This window comes from Alligator mississippiensis, chromosome 5 (genome assembly GCF_030867095.1).
Source record: "Alligator mississippiensis isolate rAllMis1 chromosome 5, rAllMis1, whole genome shotgun sequence".
NCBI lineage: Eukaryota > Metazoa > Chordata > Crocodylia > Alligatoridae > Alligator > Alligator mississippiensis.
Genome location: NC_081828.1, coordinates 218813415 through 218837018, shown reverse-complemented (window position 1 = coordinate 218837018; position 23604 = coordinate 218813415). Strand labels below are relative to the sequence as shown.

The following is a 23604-nucleotide window of genomic DNA, read 5'->3' as shown; positions in this document are numbered from 1 at the left end:
AGAGCTTTATGATTGCTCAGAGCTCTAGTATGAAACTGGAGACAGGCCTGCTGAAAGTCTCTGGGTTAAAGTTAGAAGGGAGAGTAAAAAGGGTGATGCTGTGGTGGAGGTCTTCTATAGACCACCAGACCACAAGGAGGGTGAATGAGGCATTCTTCACACAACTAGTGGAAATGTTTGGATTAGACTCTGGAGTTCTCGGGGGGGGGTCAATTACCCTGACATCTGCTGACAGGGGAATACAGCAGTGTGCACCCAATCTAGCAAGTTCTAGAGAGAGTTGGAGAAATATCCCTGGTGCAAGTGTTGGGGGGACCAACTAGATACTCCAGACAAACAGTGAAAAATCAGTGGGGGATGTGAAAATGGACTGCAATTTGGGCAGCAGTGACCATGAGATGATTGATTTTAAAATCCTAAGGAAAGGAAAAAAGGAAAAAAGTAGAATATGGAACCTGTAATTTTGGAAGGCAGACATTGATTCTCTCATGAAACTGATGGGCAGGATCCCCTTGGAATCCAGTCTGAGGGGTAAGGGATTCTAGGAGAGCTGGCTGTATTTTAAAGAAACTGTAGCGAGGGTGCAGGAACAAACCAACCTAATGTGTAGGAAGACTAGCTGGTATAGCAGAAGACCAGTGTGCATTAGCAGGGAACCAATGAATAAAATAAATCACAAAATGGAAGGTTACAAGAAGTGGAAACTTGGGCAAATGAAAAGGGAACAGTATAAATAAAAGTATTGGTCTGACATGCAGTGAAGCAATCCTGAAAGTCAATGTTCAGATGGAGTTGCAGCTAGAAGGGGCATGAAGGGGAACAAGGAGAGTTTCCACAAGTATGTTGGTAAGAAGAGGAAGTTCTAGCACGAGAGCTCAGCAGGGAGACATTCTTCCCCTGCTGGCTGGTGATACAGTGAGTGCCACCTCCAGCTCTGAGAGTGGGACATTAAATGGTTCAAAATAAAAATAAAAAAGGAAATAGGTACAGGTGGAGTGAGGAAGGTGGCACTCATTCCATCTGCACGTGGAGCTTGGGGAACCCCAGCAGGAGGTTGATCTTGAGGTCACCAACTGCTCCACCAAACCAGGATCCAAGCAGGTGAGGTGGGGTGGTGCCACAGCATCCCAGCAATGCTGAATGCCCTCTTGCTCAGAACACTGGCCGGTCAACAGGACAGGTGTTCCTAGGCAACTGTGGCCAGATCCTGCTACATGTAGCTGTGGCTTGCCCAGTAGGCTGAGGGATCACAGGCCAGCGGCTCCAAATCCTCAGTGAGATAGGTAGCCACTGAGGCCATGGTGCTACCTGCCTTATCCTAGGATCTGGTGCTGGGATCTGGACTCCAACATGAAAGCCATGCTGTTGGCCCGCATTGGCAGTGCCTGTGGTGCATGAGGAGACTGGCCGGTTGATGGAGTGCTGGTACATTACAGTGGAAACCCCTCTTCCATGTCCCCCTGCATCTGCCCTTCTTTCTCCCTGACCCTATTTACCAGCACCTCTGTCCAATGATCGAGGGCTTTGCTGGTGCACGTGGTCCCCTTCACCCTCGGGTCACACATGGCTGACAGCACATGGACCATACTGAACCGCAACAGATCCAGCCATGTCTTGATTACCTCCTTCAGCCACCTCACCAGTGTCTGCACCTCTGGTGACAGCAGCCTGCCCCAGCCATGAACACTGATTCCCTGGAAGCTCTCCATTTAGTTCTCAAGTTCCCTTGCTACAAGGATCACTTAGCTAAGGAGGGCATTACCAGCACCAAGGGTCTCAGTGGCCTTGAGGAATGACTTAAGGGCCCCAAGGTCTTGGAGATGGTATCCCACTCAGCTCTGTTAAGGGGGCCACTGATCCCAATCTCCCTGAGGAAGGCCAGCTCATGCATGGCCATCTGTTGCTCAACCAGCCTTTTGAGCATCAGCTATGTGGAGTTCCACCAAGTCTGTACATCCTGCATGATTTTGTGCTGCAGGACGCTCAGCTCTGCCTGTTTGTCACACATCATCTTGCCCCCCTTGATGATCCAGTGAAAGTAGCCCACCACTTTCCTATGTTTTTAAATGAGCTGGCTGGTTGTGATGGTGCCCTCACTGGAAGCTCTGTCCCCCTCCAAAGCATTCCTGACTGTAAGGTGGAACTTGTGTGTCACACAGCAGATGGCAACAAAGTTGGCATCACGGACCACCTGACCATATTTGCCCCATTGTTGGTGACCATGAATCCATGGGTGAGCTCACCCTGCCCAATGAGCCACCCCTGCACTGTTTGGTTCATGGCCACCATGATATCTGTTGCCATGTGGGACTCATCCATCACCTCCAATTCAAGAAGAGCCACTGATAGCCTGACGGATCACACCAGTTCCCTGTATGGGAGTGGTATACATAATCTCCACCCTTGCTGCTCCAGATGTCGGAGGTGAAGTGTAAGGCTACCTGCAGACCTGCTTTGTGCTGCTTCTTCCTCAAGTACTCCCTGTATGCCTCATACAGGGTGGGCATTGCTGTCCTGCTGAAGGGACTGCATGAGGGCATGCAGCATGATGAGGCCATGAGGGAACCCTGACCTCTCAGCTAAAGAGAAGGGCTGGCCATCCAGAGCAAGCATCTCCCCAGTGCTCTGGGTGACCTTGATCACCTTGGAAAAGTGCCTCCCTTTGTCCCTACCTTTCCCCCACTGGTCCAGGGTGGCCTGCCTCTGATTCAGGGGGATGGGGGCTTTGGAGCAAGAGAGGGACTTCCCTTTGGGCATGCTCCCACTAGTACCAGGCTGAGGAGGAGCAGGGGCAAAGGGATGGTGTGTCCTGATATGCATCAGCATGCCTGTGGTGCTGACAAGCATCCTTGCCCTGGCTGGTCTTGCATCACCAGTACAGGCAGATAGCATACTTAGGATATTTGCTACCTCAAAATGATCCCATATCACACTACTCCCTCACTTCTGAAGTATGGGTGCAGATCCTGCCTTATGCCCCTCCTCAGCAGGCAGAGGCACAACAACAGGAGGAGCTGACTCAGCTGAACCACTTGCCTCCACAACCTCAACCCCCTTTGAAGTACCTTCCAGAAAAGTAGACCTGGCTCTAGAGGAACTTTGAGAGGTTTGGAGCACAAACTCAGATTCCTTCTCCTTCCCCAGAATTTCCCTGGCTATGGCACTGATCTCCCCTGGGTCCAGATCCAGCTCCTGTCATTCAGTATCATGTCTTCTTCAAGTTTGTCACATATGTATGCGTGCATGTAAAATATCTTCGATCTGTTTACTATATCTTCTATGTCTTTACTATATCTTCTTTTATCTGCCTACTATATCTTCTATCTATACTATACTGGAAAGGTGTATCCAATCCTTTCCAAAAAGAGAGACTTGCAAGAGACTGACTAGGAAGCCAGTCACTGCAGCTTCCAAACAGACAGTTCACAAAAGGCAGAGAAAGGCTTCACACAGAGCCTTATATGCTGTTTCTCCATCCCTCCCCCAGAGCACTGGGATTGGAAGGGACCTCAGGGACAGATCACAGACACTGGCCAGCTACAGATGTCAATAGCAGAGCATTCTTCCCCCCCCCTTCCACACACACACACCCCCTACTTCCCCCTCTGAGTTTCGGTTTCCCCACAAGTCCACCTCTGAAACATCCAAAACATCCTTCTGAAACATCCAAAATGTTTTGGATGGTTTCATTTCTTTTTGGAGATGTTTCAGAGCCTTCCCTTTCATTTTGGATTTGGTGTTTCCATGGACCAGTACTGTTCAATATCTTCATCAGTGATTTGGATGAGGGTGTAGAAAGCTCGCTGTCTAAATTCACAGATGACACCTAGCTATGGGGTATAGTAAACACACTAGAGGGTAGGGCGTGAATTCAGGTGGATTTGGACAGACTGGGGAATGGGTGGATCAGAATAGGATTCAATTTAACAAAAGTAAGTTTAAAGTGCTGCACCTGGGGAGAAAGAATCACCAATAGACCTATAGACTGGGAAGTACCAGTTCAAGTAGCACAGCACATGAATGACCAGATCATCAGCTTCTCTGCCTCCCAATCTCCTGTTCTGCTCAAGCTCCCGGCTTTCTCCACCACTCTGCTCCACTGCTTCCCTATCTCCTGGCTCTCACCCTAGCCAGCTCTTTCCCTTCTGCTTCTCTGCCTCCCCAGCCTTCTTTCCCAGCTTAGCTCTGGCTTCTTTGCCTCTGCCAACCCCCAGCTCTCTCTCCTCCTGGATTCTCTGCCTCCCAGCCCCATCTCCACTGCGTTCTCCACCTGGGGCCCCAAGTGCCCCCTAGTCACCATGCACCCCCTAGTGTTAACACACCGCCACCAAAGTACAAGTTTGTGCTTGTGTATGTGTATGGACTGGTAATTTTGTATGTGCAGCTTGTGTGCAAGTATAACTCTGTCTCATGTCCATCCCCACACCCCCCAAATGAGCCACTTGTGGCTCTGTCCCATGCCCTGAACCTGCTGGGAAATGCCTACTGTTGCCCCCTGCACTTTGGTGTCCAGGGGGGTTGCCGTGCTCACGCCACCCCCTGCTTGCTATGGCACTGCTCATTAATAGGGACCATTCCAAGCCCCTTACCTAAGCACTCTTTTTCTCTCAGTGGTGCCCTTTTGTGGAACAGAATGACTCAAGGCTTTTGTCCCAATTTTCAAAGCCCTTCATGTGCCAACCTAAAATAACTGCTTTACCTGCATGATTGTAGTCTCTAGTGGAACCTGTTAAGAAACAACCAGCCACCCCAAGAATTTTGACTCCAAAGTAGAGGATGCAGAACTTCCTCAACAAGTGGCCCATGAGTCACAGACTCATTCCAGAAAAAATCAGGATGATCCTAAATACAGAGAGAGACGCATCCTTTTTTTTGACCAAGGCCTTCACATAATAGCACCTCATTCAAATGTACAGATGAATATGCCCACATACAAATGGATCAAGTCTGTTCCTTGTGTGGAAGAACAGACTGAGAGGAAGATCAGTGATGTGGAAGTGGTGTGGAAGGGGTAAGGGAGTGGAAAGGGTGAGGGAGTGTAAGTGGTGACTGAGAAATGTAAAGGGAGTCGAAGGGGTGGGGTAATTTCAGCTCAAAATAAAGCTAGAAATGATTCCAGGCCCCAAACCCCATACCATCATTTGGAGAATTAAGATCCAGAACTGAGCATTTTTGAAGACTCATCTCTACAGAGGTGTGAATGAAGACAGTGAGTATCTGCAAATGCCCTTTGACTCTGGTTTGGTGGTGGTAGACATTGGCAAGATCATTCTAGTGCTCTCCAAGCTGATCTGTCCTTCCAATAAACAAAGACCTCTGTGGTTGCCTGGCACATTTTGCTAGCAAAATCATTTAATGGTATTGCAAAATGAAAACTTCTTATGCTGTAATGGGCAGGAGGGAGGACTTTAAGGAAATGATGCTTTGTCTGAATGTGCTGGAGAACTGAAAAATAGAGACAAAGCCCCACTGAGGCAGAATCCAATATACTGATTCCCTGATTGCTATGTCTATTGGAACAATTAAAAATATGGTTTATAAATTTGTACTGAATCCCAAAGCTATTCAATTAGTGGCCCAAAGCTAAGAACATGAGCTTTATTTAAATTTGTCACCATACGGTGTCAAAGCTCAGGGAAGAGAGGAATATATGCACTTCAATCCAAATACCATTTCTCAATTACTTTAACCAGAAGCACAAATGCTTTCTGAATTATTTCTAATATTGGGCCCCGCTCCACTTCTTCCCTGGCCTCTTCTTGTTTCTTCCCATAATGCTTCTTGATTTTTTCTGAGTCCTGCTGATGCTTTTCTTCCAGGGCTTTCATTTCTGGCAACATTTTGACTTCTTCTTTTACCTTCTTGAGTTCTTCTTCTAGCTTTTGCATTGCCTTTTGGTGATCCAACTGCATCTTCTTCATCTTCATTTCTAGCTCCTCTGCATACCTTCTCCTCAGAAGATTGGTTTCTTCCTGAAGCTTTTTCTCAGCAAAATCATACTGCTCATTTGTGAAGCATGTGCCACCGTTCTCCTGCACCTTCTTCTCTATCATCGTCAGCAGGTCATTGACCTGGGTCTCTTGCTCCTCTCCAGTGGCTCGGTTGTTGAATGCACAGTAACTTTGTCCAAACTTGCTGATCAGCTCCTGAATGCCAGCCACCCTGGACTCTTTTAAATATTCCTCCAGATTCATACCCTCCAGATCATCTTTGCGGGTGAACAGCAGGATCATGTATCTCAAGGCTCCTTCTCCAAAAATGTTTTGTATTCTTTTGACTGCTTCTTGTTCCTCCTTGGTGTAGCGGCCTAGGGGTACCACCAGTACTATAGCATGAGGCCCCGGGGAGGAAACCAAGATGCAGTGGCTGATCTCACGATAAATTTCCTCTGCGGGTTTATTTGTGTCAAAAATGCCAGGAGTATCAACAACAACAACTTTCTTCTGTCTCCAGAGCCTTTCCTTCTTGCTGCATTCCTGGGTGACTGACTTTGCTGAAAGACTGGACTCAAACATTTTCTGACCTAAGATGGAGTTTCCTGTGGCACTTTTCCCTGCACCGGTTTTACCAACTAGAACAATCCTCAGCTCTGAGTCCACTGTGTATCGTTCGCCATTTCTTGGGTCTGTTGGAAACAAATTCAGCTGTCACAACAGTGCATGGCACAGGAAACACAGAGATTGGTGGGTTGTAGTGTCTCCATGTTATACAAACAAACATTTTTTAATTAACTTGTTTTAAAATAATACTACTAAGGGACACACTCAGTTAGAAATTTGGACTTATTCTGAAAATGAAGCAAGTCTGTTGACATTATCCAATTCAGAGAGAGATAGTTAGTCCTGTTTGTCTGCATTGAGTCAGAAGGTTTGGTAGATATACACCTTTAGAGACTGACTAAATAAGTTATAGAGGCAGAACCTACACTTTCATGGGCTGAAGCCCAATTCCAAGACATCAGTAAATTTTATTCCCACAAAAGAGCCCTCAGGTTTGTATTTGATGGAGTCTCCAGTCCCTGAAGACCCAAGACTAGAATAGAAATTAGGTTCCACATAACTGTTCACTGGCTGTGGGAAGATTATAGAAAATACCTGCCTTATTCTCCCTGATCCAGCACCCACCTATGACCCTTAGGGCATGTCCAGATGAGCGTGCACAAGTGTCTTACAGAGTCTCAAAGCCCTTCGAAATGCTGCAAGAGGCATGTGCAGGAATGATAAAATATTCCCTGCACTGCAAATTTGAAGCACAGGGGCAAAATTAGACCCCTAGATATCCAGGGTATTAAAAAAAAATGCACAGAAAGAAAAACAGGGCAGTGCCCTAAAGCAAACAGAGGCTGGGTCCTCCATAGAGATGCTCTGGTAGCACGCCCATGAAGAGCAAGCAACAGGCCAGCTGCAGGGAGCTGGACCCAGGCTCCACTGCAGGTAAGGGGTTGGGGGCTGGAGGAGGGGGGAGGGGACCATGGGGGGCACCTCCGCTGGCCCTGCCTGCTCCCCCAGCCCCTCAGTTGGTGCCTTTCCTGGCCCCATCTACTCCCTTCCCCCTGAGCCTCCTGATGCCTGCCCCACCTGGCCCCACCCTGCATCTGCCCCCTGAGCCTCCCAATCTCTGCCCCACCTGCCCCATCCCCTGCCTGCCTGCCTCACTAATCTCTGCCCCACCCAGCCCCATCCCTCCTCACCCCCCCCAAACCTCTCTGATCCCTACCCAATCTGGCCCCATCCCCTGCCTGCCCCCTGAGCCCTGCCATCACTGCTTCTCCATGCCCCAGCATCCCAGCCATTAAAAAACAAAAACAAAAACAAAACCCTCACTCACCAGCAGGAGCAGCTGCCATTGGGGTCACTGCGCCAACCACCCCTGCACAGCACGGGGCAGGGAGACAGTCCCAGTGGCCCCAGCCCAGGCCCTTCTGCTCCCCACTGCCCCATGCTGCATGGGGTGCTCTGCCAGGAGGCCCTGGAGTCCCCATAGCCCTTGCTTCTGTGGTGAGTAGAGGCTTTTTTTTTAAGTGCTGGAGGCTTGTGGAGGGGAAGCCATAGGGGGCTTGAGGTGCAAGCAGGGAATAGGGCTGGGCAAGCAGAGAATGGGGAAGCCTCCAGGGGGGATGCAGGAGCTGGTGGAGGATGGAGCCAGGTGGGCAGCAACCTGGGGGCTGGGAGTACAAGCAGGGGTGGGGCATGTTGGCCCTGCAGGGGAGGTAGCCCCTGCAGGGGCCATTTGGCCTCGGTTGGGGGGCTGTGGCTCCTGTGGGGGGGGACTGTAACCCCTGTAGCCCCTGTGGAGGGCTGTAGCCCCTGTTGGGGGGCTGTGGCCCCTATGGGGAGCAGAAAAACATATAGGTATTTAGAATTCACTTTATTATTATGATGATAGAGACAGTGGTAGGCTCCCAAATTGCTTTAATACTATAGATATATCAATAAAACATTGCCCAACTGATCGCTGTCTCTCTGTCTTCCTCTCTCTATATAGGGGTCTTTTCTTTTAATTGTGGAGGAACATGGATTTCAAGGTATTTTACACAGTGACTTTGGGAATTTTTTTCAGGGATTTTTCAGTTTTCAGATACGGAACACCAGAATTCCTGCTAGGGAGGCCAGTGGCAGGACCCTGCCTGCTCAGAGCTGGCGCCTTGGACCTGGCCAGAGGTGGATGACCTTCTGGCCAACTGGGGCCAGGAGGACATGTTTTGACATTTCAAAGCAGGCCGGCACACAGGGAACTTCTTTGGGGCAATAGCTGCCCAAATGGCCAGCCAGGGGGCACACATGGCAGTAGTGCCATTCAAAGGCCAACCTTGCAGCCACAGTCCACTGGCTCAAATTTGCACCACTTCTATTTCAGCTGTTACAAGCGCACATACTTGCACGTGTGTATGCTCCCATAGATTCCAAGTTACTAAATAGTTAAAAAAAACCCAAAACTAAAACTTTTAGCAAACTTCCACCCTAATCCACTTAGACGAACATTAGTCTGGGCCTTAGTTGGCTCAGCCCCATTCAGCTCAGCTCACCCCAGCCCATCACTATTGCTATGTGGGCAACTCCAGGGCAGTCTGAGGGCTGGTTGCTGTGCTGTTGACTGAGAAATGTAATCAGGAGAGGAGCAGTGGTGGCTTAATGAATGATTTCATAGCTGCCCCTCAGAGAACTTGTGTGGAAAGAAGAAAGACCATTTCAGTTGTCTGAGGCCTTTTATCTTGCCAGATGTCAGAGACCTGATGCAAACTATGATACTGCTAGAGATTGATGCTACAAGGACCCTTTAAAAGGGAAAGTGCAAAGGGGAGTTCACAACAGTGGTCCTTAGGATCACTGCTATCTGCCCCAGTTACACATATACAGGTGCTGGTTTCTTACCCTGTGGAGTTTCTTCATCTCTCTCCTGAAGACTCTCTTCCATAATTCCCTGGAATATCTGCAACAGACCAGCTTCACCTAGAAACACTACGGAAAAATAATTTCTAAAAGAAAAATTCCAAGGTGCTAGTAATCACTTGCCCACCAGTAAGGGATGTGGAGAGCTTTATATGTGCTTTGTGTGTGTATGTGTATGGGGAGGGCTTCAGTCCCACTTGGCTAAGTGTTGTTGATTGATTAGGCACATATAAAATTAAGCACCTTCATTGTATGAAATTTAACAAAGTAGAAGTTTTCTGAGAATAGGGACTCCCTTTTGCAGCTATAATGCAAATCCACTCAGCTACCATGATTTTCCCAATCAAATATTCATATTTAATATTCTCAAGGGCAGGATAAGTACTGAAGCCCACATACCTGAATTTTTTTACAGCATGTTATAGGATTAATTATTTTACTGGAAGTACCGGTGAAAGATGGGCAGGGGACAGATTAGTCTGCACAGGCCCTGCATAAATTACTGTGTCCTTTAGAGACACTCTGTGAGATACAGGAAACTGGTCTGGATTAACCTGAGGCCTAACCCAGTAAATAGTATTTCTAATGTTCTTCTTTTCTCCACAGAGAGGTAGTTAACTATGTCAACCATGTTAGTCTGAAATCAGGCAGGGTAGATCTATAACTTTATAGACTAGCTAGAGAAAGTATAGAGAGAGCACAAGTTTTGGTGAACTCAAGCTCATCCATTTTATCCTGACCTCTTTCTCAGTCTCTGCCTTCCTCTTCTTTCATTCTGGAATCACTCTCCCCACAGAATAAAATCAGAGTCAGCACTCTTAATAATGTTAACTTATTACCAATAGGGATAGAACAACATACAGGACAGAGAGAATGCCAGTGTACCTGGAAGCCCCCCTGTTTCAATCTGTGCTCAGAGGTGCACTTATTTCACAGGAAGCCTAGGAGCACCAAGAATAAGACAGGAATACAAGAAGCAATGGTCTCAAATTGCAGCAAGGGAACTTTAGTTTGGAGATCAGGAGAAACTGTATCACTCTGTAGGTGGTTCAGCAAGAGCACAGGCTGCCCAGAGAGCTTGTGGGATATCCATCCTTGGAGGTTTTTAAGAGCAGGGTGGAAAGCTTTGGGCAGCTGAAGATCTCTAGAACAATTTGGAGCCTTCCCTAGTAAGCTGTGTGCTTCCCTCCTTCTATACGCTTCAGCTTTGGGATTCCTGAAGACAGGCTTCATACACGGTGGGTACAAATGAACCTGAACTTAAGGTGAGATGATAAACTCCAGTGTACTTCGTGCCACAGTACACTGCTCCCAAGTGCAGTGTCTACATGTGCTCCTGGGACAGCTCCTACTCCACCCCTCAGCACTTTGAGGAGGGGTGGAGCAGCCTGGGCTGGAAGAAGGCATGTGGGATCAGCCCCAGGCTCCAAGAGGCGGCGGTGAGCAGTGAGGCAGCTGGCTGGGGTATGAGAGTGTTGAAATTGTGAAGCCATGTGGCTAGGTGGCAGGCAGGAATATGGCCCCTGCTGCCTGTTTTGACCGGGTGCAATTTATGCCTGCAATCACTGATTACACATGCATTTACTTCCACTTAATTACTGTTCCTAATGCTACTATCTTATGGTGGAGTTAATTAAGTTACTGTGCCATGATACCAGCGTACATATAGACTGTGATGCTTTCCTATGGAGCTGAGAAGTCTACACGGCAGTAAAGCTCAAGTGTAGATGCACCCACTGATATTAAGAACAAAGAAATCAGCTGAGTGCTGGCAGTCTGTCCAGCTTGCTCATCTGTACTTTCATTCTCTATGGCACACTTTCTAGTCAGATCAATACACTTCCTTTCTGCCCCTAAATCCCTCTCCCCTTACGCACATTACCTTTGGGGTGCTGCTCCAGCTGGGAGATCAAATTAGTGCTGTGCCTTCAGCTTTTCAGGTGTTTCCAATGTCTGCCTCATGCTCCAAGCAGCTTGCCTGCACAGAAATGACCTGGCTCTTCTGACTTCTCCTTTTCAGCAATGGCTTCACAACATAAACTGGTGTAAAACAAAAAAGAGAGAGAGGGCTCTATTGGTGGAAACTGCCACTCACATACAGGCAGGGGCTGGGCTGCTGCTACCCAGCAGCCAATACCATAAGCCACAGGAGCTGCTCTGAATGCTGCAGGGAAGGGTGTGTGAAGAACAGCAGCAGATAAGAGTGTTCAAAATGAAACTGGAGTTTCTGCTGCGTAACTGTGAACAGCCTGAACCAGGATGAATAGTTCAAACGCTGCCCATTCCAGGGGAAAGGTGGATTGAACTGATGGGACTTTTCAAAAGCCACGCTGCACCCTGGTGTGTGAAATGCCCCAAGCACGAAGAACAAGAGCCTTGCATGGGAAAGCTTGTCCAACTGTATCCCAACTCTGTCCCCTAAAGAAATCCTCATCTGTCCTCGTGTTGCTCTTAGATCAGATGTTGCCCTTCCATGAAATGCCCAGTCACAATGGTCATGGAGAACAAATGAGGTTTGTGACACAAGCTCTATGAACACTGCCGTGATGCAGCTTCACAGCACATGGTGTCCACTGCTGATGACCTGTCTCCTCAAGGCTTCACATGGCATTTTAGAAGAACTTTATCGCAGCAATCCCACACTGAAACACCTCCTGCACCAGATGGTGAGGCCTCCATCCCCCTTGAACAAAATAGTGGGCCAGCCCATGCTAGGTCTCTTTCATGCTTCATTATGGTATAGCTGAGAATCAGCCTCTGGGCATGCATACACTGACAGTGTGTTGGAAAGCCTCAATAAAAGCCCACATCCATGAATAACAGCCACAAATCAGCAGTCTAATCCACACTCCTTTTAGAGTAGAAATGCAACAGGAGTGTCAAGAAATAACAAACAGAAGAGGCTGTAAACATATGGGTGGAAATGGAAACCCCTCACCCCAACTAAGAAATAGCAGGAAACCAGAGAGACAAAAGATAGCAAGGTCCAAACTGAGTGCAGCAGTCCACACCCTTCGCTGCACCCAAAACTCCAAAAGGTGATTATCAGTCCATTACTGCAGGAATCCCAGAGAAAACCCACACTTTACTTTGGTCTCCATGAAGATGAGAAGCATTTGGGGGTCTCACTGGAGACCTGGTTAGTCCAAGCACTGATTAGTGCATACACTGCTCACACTAAAGCTTTGCTACAGCATTGACCAGTGTCAGCCTTGTGAGCTGAAGGCTGCATGTACAAGCTGAAGCCAGAACATGTGTACTGGGACTGGCACAGAGTAACCAAATTATAGACAATGTGCAGCCCTTCCAGTAAAGGAAATCATGTCTTTCAAGAGTGAAACTGAAATGAAGAACCAAAAACCCAGTTCTTGTTACACTTCCTAAAGACTCTTTGCTTCTCAGGCAGTTTTTTGTTGGTGAAGGCATGTGTCTCCTCTCTGCCTCCCCTCTCTCACCAAGGAATATTAGCAAATTCCAATGGCCCCCGCTGACAAAGAAAAAACAGCCCTTGGAAGACCCTGGGCCTTGTTCCAATTTAGACAGATGCCCTTCAGGCTCCATGGGGCAGCAGCCTCATTCCAACAGCTGAGGGACCATTTGCTGGGCCCCATCAAGAGTACACAGTTGCGTATATTGATGATATTATTGTCTTCTCCCCCAACTTGGAAATCCACTGCCAACACCTACAGGAGATCCTCAACAAGCTCCATCAAGCTGGATTACCCACAAATTCCTGGAAGTGCACCCTAGGAAAGAGGGAAACCTAGTACCTCAGGTTTATGGAAGGATAAGGGAAAATAAAACCCCTCACTGATAATGTGGTGGTTATCAGACAACATCCACTACCACAAACCCTCAAACAGTTACAATCTTTCCTGGGTTTTGCTAATTATTACCATCATTTCATCAAGGACTTTTCAGAGAAAGCTGCACCTCTGACGGAGATGACAAAGGGGTGGAAAAACAGACAGCAGTGGAATTCTAGGGCCATCCTGGCCTTCAAACAAGTAAAGACAGCTCTGTGCCAACACCTGGTGCTATATACACCCAACTTTAGAAACACTTTTTTTTACAATCAGATGCCTCCGGCACAGCATTAGGAGCCATCCATTTGCAAGAAGATGAGGGAGAAGAGAGGCTCATAGCCTTCTCTAGCAAAAAGCTAACTCCCGTGGAGACAAGACACTCTACAATTGAGAGAGAGTGTCTAGCTATGAGGTGGGGGGTAGAACTATTTCAGTATTACTTACTCAGCCAGAAGTTCATGCTAATAACAGATCATGCTCCCCTGTGCTGCTGCAAACCGTCAAACTGATAATGCTAGGATAATGAGATGGTTTCTTGCTTTACAATCTTTTTATTTTTCAGTGAAACATTGGGCAGAAAGAAAAAGCAGGAATGTGGACTTCCTGTCACGCCCAGAAATTATGACTAACATGGATACAAGAGTGACAAGCTCAACAGCTTGAGATGAGAACAAGGAAGATTCGCAGATCTGAGGTTTTGGGGGGACAAAAGGAGGGAGGTGTGTAACAGGGGGCTTTAGCCAAGGTCCTGTTACTATGGGAGAAACTAGAGGTGAAACTAGGTCACAGGTGGAGGCGCACACACACCAGAAGCAGTTAAGGGCTTAATCATCACCATCAGACATAAAAGGTTGGATGCAGCAGTAAGTATTGCCCTCTGGGCACTGGAAGAAAGCAGACTGAGAAACTGATCACCAACGGGGTCATCCCAGGATCATAAGGCGCCAAAGATGGTCCTTCTCTGGTGAGACAGGGACAAGGGTAAGGGAACCCTTACCTTTGGGGATGAACTACAGCCAGCAGGGGGGTTGGCAGTGAGAATCACTGATAGCTCCCTACTGGAATTAGCCAGAAACGGTTGAAGCGATGGCATCCCCACTAGGGCGGAGGGCCTAGCGAGCAACCATGCAGACTCCAAAGAGGGGCATGAGGGACCATGCCTGCAGAAGTCACCAGGATGGCCAGAGTAACAAGCAGTCGCCAGGCAGACTCAGATCAGCAGGGGATCTAAAATCAATGCCCAAGGTGAGCCTGCCGCCCAGGCGAGAACTGTGGGGAAACGGTAACTGACTAAGCAGTTAGTCTGCCACCTCCCTTTAATGAATTAATTAGCAGAGAGATACTTTTGTTGCTAAGTTAAATAAAGACCTGCACTAGTGACAACAGCCAACTTGGGTGGTCTGCCATATCTTATCTCCCCAGCAGGGAATAACATCCTCTTATTTTTCCGTCTTCTTAGTTGTGGCAGGCAAGTACTGTGAGAGGAGGGGGCAGAAGGCAGACACTCTCCCCCAGGGACACTTCCCAGGGTGCAGAGGATGGGACAAAGGGACGGATGAGAAGGAGCAGGAAGGGATGGGAGGGATGGACAAGACAAAGGGAGGGACTCTTTGTTAATCTCAAGTCCCTGCTTTTGTATTCTCCTTCCCCCTTGATGACTCCTGATGACTCTTCCTCTGTGGCTATCTCTGGTTGGTTGTATCTCTTTGGTCACATGTCCATGTAGCCTTCCCGGCCTTGTCCTAATTTGATCTGTTCTTCCAAAAATGGGGCTTAGGCCCCGCTTTGCTCTGGGGGCTTGTTGCTAGTGTCACTTATCTTGCGCTATGGGATAGTATGGTATATACTTCTTTGCTTCCCAGGCTATTTCCTAGACTATGTGTACCTGCTGTGTTAGACAACGTGTCTGCCTTGAAGGCTGTGATCTGGTGTTATGGCATGCCCTCCTTCATTCTAAGGCTGTATCCATCCATTGGCCTTGTTGTGCTAGACAGCCCATCTACTTCCAGGACCATTAGAAGCTGTGTGGGTGTCCCAATCTCTTTAAAAATCCAATTAACCTCTGCTGCCCATCTTGACCCTTTATAATGCATATATCTATACCTATAAGCCAATTCCCCAACAATAGGCCTTTAAATACCATGTCTAAGCCAACACCCCTACAATATACAAGAGTAAGACTTCATTTTCAGCTATTATATGCAATCACCTCTATGCACATTACACAAACACATATAAACCAGGACAAAAATATTTTTGATATCAAATTAATGAATGTTTTAGATGTTTGCTTTTTAGAATATAATTTGGTATTTTTCTGGTTCCAAGATGGCAAAACCCCTTGCTGAAAGAAGCACTTCTGCAGGCACAGGGAGGGACTTCTGAAGTTTCACCCCCTAAGCCCTGACCTTTGCCACCAGGTCACAAGATGGCAACCAGGGGGCGGGGTACCTGTCAAGGGACAGGGCTATCCATGTGACCCTCGACAGCTTGCCAAAACTCATTAAGCGGCCATCCACCCAAAATAATTGCCCACTCCTGGCCTAGAAACTTCTCCACCAAAACTGGCTTAGCTCATCTTATATCCCTTTGCATGGCATCACCCTGGCCTTGTCCAGTCAGGGAGCAGCAAACCTCTGTCCCTCTCCCAACTAATCAGCCTGAAGAATCCTCTGCTTCCCCAGACCAACAAAGCCAGAGGGTTTTACTTATTTTCCCCAGATACAGACTCCAGCTTGCTATGTGCTGAGCAGATGGCCAAAACACAAGGGCCATCTTGCCCACATAAAATAAATACCCACATGCAAAAAAAACCAAAAACCCAAGTGGGTTTGTGGGTATTACACACATTCTGTGCAATTTGTGCACTGGAGTCAGAGATGTGAAGACACCAAGTGACACACATACAGGTACAGCAAAAGGGTGAAAGATAAAAGCACAGTGTTGACCAGAGAAAAAAAGCAACAAATAGTATGGAATCTGAAGAGAGAATATTGCTTTCTGCCACCTAATGCCTTAGTAAGGTCTGCATGATGCTTTCCTACAAATGCCAGTGTAGCAGGATACTAAGGTGCCTGCTACTGTGAGAGCCAGGAAGGCTCATGAGGTGCTGGTCACCAAGGCAACAAAAGGAGGTTAATGGGTTACACCTGCCTAGCTGGCTGAAAGAAGGGGCAGGGCCTGGCCTATATAAACTACAGGCAGGTGGCCAGGTGGGGTGGGGGGGGTAGGGGGGTGTGGTTCTCTACCAGTAGCCAAGGCAGAAGGAGCTCCCTGCCAGAAAGAAAAGAGAAGCTGAGCCGGGATGCCAGAGCAGAGTTGTCCCCACCGAGTGACAGAGAACCCTGGTAGGCCTGAGCACAGTTTAACTGGAGGCTTATGTTTGCTTTGTAGCCCAGGGGCTTGTGTTTATGTTGCAGTTTGTTTACACCGGTGGTTTGGGTGAGGCTATAAGGGGATGGAGGAGGCCTCATAGGGGACTCACGGTAGAGTGAGGACCCCAGCCCCAGTGAGGGCACGGAGTTCAGGGGTACAGACTCCAGCTCCAGAAAAGAGCCCAGTGAGGGGCAGCATTGTGAAGAAGAGCCCGGTGAGAGGGGGTAACCTTGCACAGGAGAGAGCCCGGTGAGAGGGCAGCACTACAGAGAAGGCCCCAGTGTGGGTGCGGAGAGCCCCAGTGAGAAGGGCAGCGTACAGAGAAGGCCCATAAGGCTTAGAGATACAGAACACCCGGAGCAGGAGAACTGTGGCCAAGTGGAAGAGAGGTAGCCTCCCTATAAAAACACAGATATCATCAAAGTCGTGGCAGGTGAGAATAGGAGGGTGCAAGTCCGAAGCTTGGCACAGTAGAGGAGGCGACAGGGGCTAGCATGGCGACCCTGCCGTCCCTCCTGTTACAGCCAGAACAAATCAGTCCTCATCCTGGATCCATAATGGACATTCCCAACTTATGGGCTGCACTCTGGAGTCCCATGATGCACTGGGGCAGCTCAGCAGTGTCAAATATGAACTGGCATTTTTCCAGACAGTTCCATTCTGTGAAAAGTTTTGATATTTTGCCTTTTTGTTTCAATTCAGGACAAAGATAAATGTAGAAATACAGGGAGGGTGGAAGCCTAGCTGATGGACTGAAACTGAAAGATTTTAAGGTATGTTCCCAGGGCTTCTCCTCCCCTGCAACCTGTTCGGTCACTCTCCTGATCGATGTTCTTATAGGCCATATCTCTTGTTCATTCCTCCTTTGATTAAGTCTCTTGGGCCTTCTTGGAAGCAGATGCTAGTTATATATGAATCAGATATGTACTAAATTAAATTTACTTAAATTAACCACCAATCAAACCCCTATCTCCAGGCCTATTCAGGTACTTCTCAATTCAAATTAACCACCTCAATCAGTTAGTTATCCTTCCAGACAGTGCTCAACTAGTATCAACATCACAGCACTGATTGATCAATTTCCTTCCTTTAATTAATTTCTGAATCCAAAACCAAAAACACGCTCTGTATCTGGTTGCTTCCTTTTTGAAGGGGCCCAGAACTCCCTGGGCCTTGTGGGGGCTGCCTACAGCTCTGCCAGCCAGCCACGCATATCATTTAACCCACTTGTCACTGGACCTGCATTTGTCTGCAGTTCTGGAGTCCTTGGAAGTTGTCTCCTCCTCATGCACTTGCCTGGAGGAGTTTTGCAACTACCTCCAGCATTTGGTTTCTAGCTGGGCTTTGCAGGTACCTCTGCGTGAAGGCTTCATAAATTTCATAGACATTACCAATGGAAGGGACCTCAGAAGATCATTAAGTCCAGCCCCCTGCTTCAAGGGCAGGAAGTCAGCTAGGGTCAAAGGAACCCAGTAAGATAGGCATTCAAAAGTTTCTTAAAAGAGTCCAGAGTAGGTGCTTGCACCACCTCTGTGTGGAGTCTATTCCAGGCCATAGGGGTTCAGACAGCAAAGAAGTTTTTGTTTTGTTTTTCACCTTATGCCCAGCCTAAAATGGTCTTGGAGGAGTTTGTGACCATTGGACCTTGTCATCCCTTGGGGCACTCTGGTGAACAGGCGTTTCCCCCAGATCCTGATGTACACCCCTTATATACTTATAGACAGTCACTAAGACTCCCCTGAGCCTGCACTTTTCCAGGCTGAAGAGCCCCATGGCTCTCAGCCTGTCATCATAAGTGCTGTTCTTGTGCCTTCTTATCATGTGCATGGCTCTTCTCTGGACTCTCTCAAGCTTTTCCACATCCTTTTTAAATTGTGGAGCCCAGAATTGGATGCAGTACATCCAGCTGCAACTACATGGCTGAGTACAGTGGAGGGATGACATCCTGAGATTTCTTGAGAAGCATCTATGGATGCAAGGCAGAGTTTTGTTTGTGTTACCAACTGTGACATCACATTGGTGGCTCATGTTCATCTTGTAGTCAGTCATGACCCCCAAATCCCTTTTGACCTTGATGTTAAGAAGCATAGCACGGCTGAGCCTATAAGCGTGAGGCGTGGGGGGGGGGGGTTTCCCCGATGTGGAATACCTTGCATTTTTCAGTATTAAATGTCATAGGTTTTTATCCACCCATTTTCTGAGCCTGTCAAGGTCAACCTGGATCACCAGCCTATCCTCAGGTGAGGACACTTTATCCCAAAGTTTGGTGTCATCAGTGAACTTGGCCAGTCCACTTCTGGCACATCATTAATAAAGAAGATAAACGGTATAGGTCCAAGGACGGAGCTTTGGGGGATGCCACTGGTCAAAGAGCAGCATTGTTACCTCTAAGCTCTATGTTGTTGGGGAACCCTGGCACAGTACACAGCCTGTCTGACTCACAAAGGATTCACCCCCTCCCCACCTGAAGGAGAGCTAATTAGAGGTAGGACTTACAAAAGACAATAAAGATGCAGTGGGAGACAAATCTAAAGCCCTTCCGACAAGGGTGATGAGTGAAGGAACTCCCCTGGTCTCATTTACATCTAAGATGGAACCGCATGACAACTCATTTAAATGAATGATGGGATAGGCATACACCTTCATTAGCATGCAGAATGGAGAACAGAGATTCCAAGGCAAGTACCTCACTGAACTCTGAGACCAGAGAAGCAGGGAAGCAATGAATGATGGGGAATCCCTGCTCCAAATGCTAATCAACCCACATCTACACACACTCAGCTCAGCAGTTGTCAGACCAATTCTAGTCATGACTCCTTTATTGGTACCCAAAACACTGAATCTGCCAGTCTGTATTGTGAGCTCCCTCAGAGTAATGTCACCCATAGTCAGAAGTGATCAGTTCCTATTATATTAGTTCTCTACAAAAACCCCTAGCCAAGTTCTAGTTTCTATCCTGGGGCTTGGATCCAAAAGCTGCACCAGTTCCACTCCTTTCTGCCTGGAATCCCTTCAATGATTGTGCTTAGAACTCTGCCTGTCTGCAAGCTCCAACAAACACCTGGGAACCTCGACTGGTTCAAGCTTCGCTGAGTGCTCACCTGTGTCTGTCTGTCTGTCTGTGTCTGTCTGTCGGTCAGAACCTGACTTTTACTCTCTTGCTCCAGGCACAGCTTTCTAAACCTGACTTTTCTAATCAAACTTGAGCTAGACTTCCCCAAATAAGTAATTGAAACCATGTAATATTGTAACTGTTTTATTTGTCTCTCTTGTATGGCTATTAATATTGGTATCATCATACGTTCACATACTTGGCAATAAGATACCTGTAATGCCCAAAACTATGGTGGGGTCTGTTCATCAAGGGAGTTACTACTAGGACCATTGTGACAATAGATTGGGACATGCTGAGTTTTGAGGTGCATGAGGATATCAGCTGAAAGTGCTGATCGGTTGGACCCAGCCTGCTCAAACATACTCTGTTAGTGTGTGTGTATGTGGGTCTAACTCAGGGGAGGTCAATTATTTTGGGCGGAGGGCCACTCACCCAGTTTTGGCAGGCTATCAAGGGCCGAATGGGTAGCCCTGCCCCTTGACAGGTTCCCTGCCCCTTGACAGGAGCTCCACCTCCTGGTCACCATCTTGGGACCAATGTTCCAATGTCTTGGGACCAATGTCCCAGGACCAGCACTGGTGGGGCCCAAAGAGGAGCACAGGCTAGCAGGGAGAGGGGGGAGCTGGCCCAGCTCCATAGAGCCCCTGCCGGCTGGGACCCCGCGTTCCTGGCACCCTGCTCTGGGGCCTGCCAGCACTGTCCCTGGGACACCAGTGTGGGCCCCATACTCCCACTGGCTCCCCACCCATTCACTCCCAGTGCCCCCCAGCCCCATGGTATGGGGGGGGCAATACACAGCCCTGACCCCCTGCTTGCCAGCAGGGAAGAAGCTGGTGCTGGGCATGGGGAAAAGCAGTCCCGTGCCTACCCCATGGTGGGCGCTCCCTGCTGCAGGTGCTTGCAGCCCACACAGGGCTCTCTGGAGCAGGCACAGGCAGTCCCATGTGGGCTGCGAGTGGCTGCAGCACAGAGCATAGGGTGAGCAAGGGGTTGCTTTTCCTCACACTCGGCACCAGTTTGTAACCCAGCCCTGGTGCCAGCTCTGGGCTCGCTCGTCAGGGCTGTGTGCAGCTCCTGAGCCCCCTCCCCGCTTGGCACTCTGGGCAGTTGTGGCTGCTGCTTGCATGCTGGGCAGCCCACAGGTGGTGGTGGCAAACACTGCCCTGTGTGGCAAGTGGAGGGGCTGCAGCTGCTGTCACCACGTGCAGCCCCAGCGGGTGAGCCAAGAGCTGGCTTGGGGCCCAGGCCGGCAGTGGGGTCGGGTTACAAGGTGGTGCTGAGTGGGGGCGGGGGGGAAGCAGCCCCTCACCTGAACCGTGCCTGGCAACCTGTCCTGCAGCCACTCACAGCCCACATGGGGCTGCCTGTGCCTGCTCTAGACAGCCCCATGTGGGCTGCAGCAGGGAGCGCCAGCCACAGGGTAGGGGAAGGGCCACTTTTCCCTGTGCTGGGAAGGAGCAGGGAAGGAGCCCAGGGAAAAGCTGAGCATGGGGGGGGGGGCGTTAAGTGGCCCCTCACGCAGCCCATGGACGGCGCTCCCTACTGCAGGCTGTCCAGAACAGACACAGGCATCCCCACACGGGCTGCAACTAGCTGCAGTGCAAGGCACTGGTCATGGGGCAGGTGAGGAGCTACTTTCCACCCCCCTCCCCCAGTGCTCAGTTTTTCCCAGGGCTCCTTCCCTGCCTGGGATCCACCCCCTTACCTGAGGTTCCAGGGTCAGGCAGCTACGTGGTCCCAGGCCAGAAGCCTCTGCTGAGACTTCCAGCTGGGGGGGGTGGGGCTGGGCAGGCCCTGCTGTTGTGGGACCTTGCCGGGTTTCCCCTGGGTCCTACTGCCCCTGGTTCCTGTCATTTTTTACAAGAAACAAGGGCAGATGAATATTAATTTTCTAAAATTTTTAGGGGTCCCACGGGCCAGATAGAATGGCCTTGTGGGCTGGATCCAGCTTGCAGGCCATATTTTCCCCACCCCTGCTTTACATTGTCTACAGTGATGAAGGGTAAAAATTCACCCTCACCCTGGCCATCCTGCATCATCTGAAGCAGGGAGGTCCCTTGGGGCTGGTGAAAAACCAATGCAAAATGCCCATTAAGCAGGTTGCCTTTTCCCTGGGTGTTGGTTGTCAGCTGTCCCATTTGGTTTAGCAGGGGTCCAGTGTTACCCTTGTTTTTCTTCTGACTCCCCACATATTTAAAAAAAAAAAGACTTTTATTGTCCTTAATACATGTAGCCAGTTGGAATTTGGTTGCAGCCTTAGCTTTCCTCTCCCTACAGGTCTGGACCAGTACAGAATATTCCTCCTTTGTGGTGGTTCCAATCTTCCATCCTTTATAGGTCTTTCTTTTTAGACACAGGAGGTCCACAAGTTCCCTGCAGAGCCAAGGGGGTTGCTGTTCCCTTTTTTTACCTTTTCTCTGAGATGGGATGGACATCACTTGTGCTTTCAGGATCACTTCCCTTAAGGAGCAACCACTCATCCTTAACTCCCCTCCCCATCAAGTTGTGGTCCCTGAAGGCCTTACCAACAAGCCTCCTGAGCTTGTCAAAGTCAGATTTCCTAAAGTTGAGGACTTCAGTATTGCTGACTGACTTGCCAGCTTTGTAGTGGATAGTGAAAGTGATCAGCTCGTGGTCACTGTCTCCCAGCTTCCCTCGATTATTAGGTCACTGATTAGATCATCCCCCTTTCCCAGTACCAGGTCTAGCAGTGCTTTACCTCTTGTTAGTGCACAGACTCCTTGAGTTGGACGGAGCTTGTCCACACACGAGGAAGCTTTTCAACCACTCAGATTTGGCCAAGTGCTCTTCCCACAAGATGCCCAGGTAGTTGAAGTCTCCCATGACAACCATGCATGCTACACCAGGCAAAGAACAATGATGAATTTTGTTAGGCATATCACAGACTTGTTGATATTTGAAATAAGTTCTTGCCTGCTGGAATTTACTATCCAGTGCAAGGTGGTGAAAGCAAGCAGGAAGGCAGAGGTCCTCAACTTCAGGAGGGCTGACATCTGTAAGCTAAGAAGGTTAGTAGGAGAGGCACTGGGGTCTCAGAGCTTCAATGAGATGGGAGTCCAAGACGGGTGGTTGTCCTGCAAGGAAACGATCCTCCAAGCTCAAAGGGAGTCAATCCCAATGCACACCAAGGGGGGCAGAAGTGCTAAGTAGCCCCCATGGCTCAGCAAAGGCATCCAGGGATGCCTGAAGGCAAAAAAGGAGGTGTACAAACAGTGGAAGCAAGAGGCTATCACCAAGGAGGATTACACCTCCATTGCTTGGGACTGCAGGGAGGCTGTTAGGAAGGCCAAGGCAGAGATGGATCTAGGGCTAGTGACCACAATTAAGGATAATAAAACATCCTTTTCCAAATACATAGTAAGAAGAAGGCACCGGGTAATGTGGGGCTCCTACAGGATAGGCTTGGCAATCTGGTGATTGTGGCAAATGAAAAAGCTGACCTCTTTAAATGAATTCTTTGCCCCCATATTCCCAAACAGGGACCAGGACACCTCCCCCACTAGAATTGCAGATGGACCCAGGGGAGGCACTGCTATGCCTAGGGTCAAGGATGACCTAGTTAGGGAACTTTTGGGGGGGCTGGATGTGTTTAAATCAGTAGGTCCAGATGCTCTTCACCTGATGGTGCTGATGGAATCAGTGGGGGTCATAGCGGGGCCCCTGGCATGGCTCTATGAGCACTCGTGGGGCACTGGCCAGGTACCAGAGGATTGGAAAAGGGCCAGTCTGGTCCCCATTTACAAGAAGGGGAGAAAGGAGGACCCTGGCAATTATAGGCCAGTCAGTCTTACCTCGGTCCTTGGGAAGACCTTTATGAAAATTATCAAGAAGCACATCTGCAAGGGCCAAGCAGGGGAGGTAATGCTCAGTGACAACAAACATGGGTTCACTGAGGGCA

At 48.9% G+C, this 23604-nt stretch overlaps 1 protein-coding gene across 1 annotated transcript in view; it reads right to left on the bottom strand.

Moving 5' to 3' along the window:
* Positions 1-5584: 5584 nt before the first annotated feature.
* Positions 5585-23604, bottom strand: part of LOC102567736 (uncharacterized) — a 43798-nt gene continuing 25778 nt past the window's right edge. The window contains exons 6-7 of the mRNA XM_019494500.2: positions 9372-9458; positions 5585-6625 (exon numbers count right to left, since the gene is read on the bottom strand). Of these exons, the coding sequence (XP_019350045.2) occupies positions 5658-6625; positions 9372-9458 (1055 nt within the window). The 3' untranslated portion in view covers positions 5585-5657. The remainder of the gene's footprint in view (positions 6626-9371; positions 9459-23604) is intronic.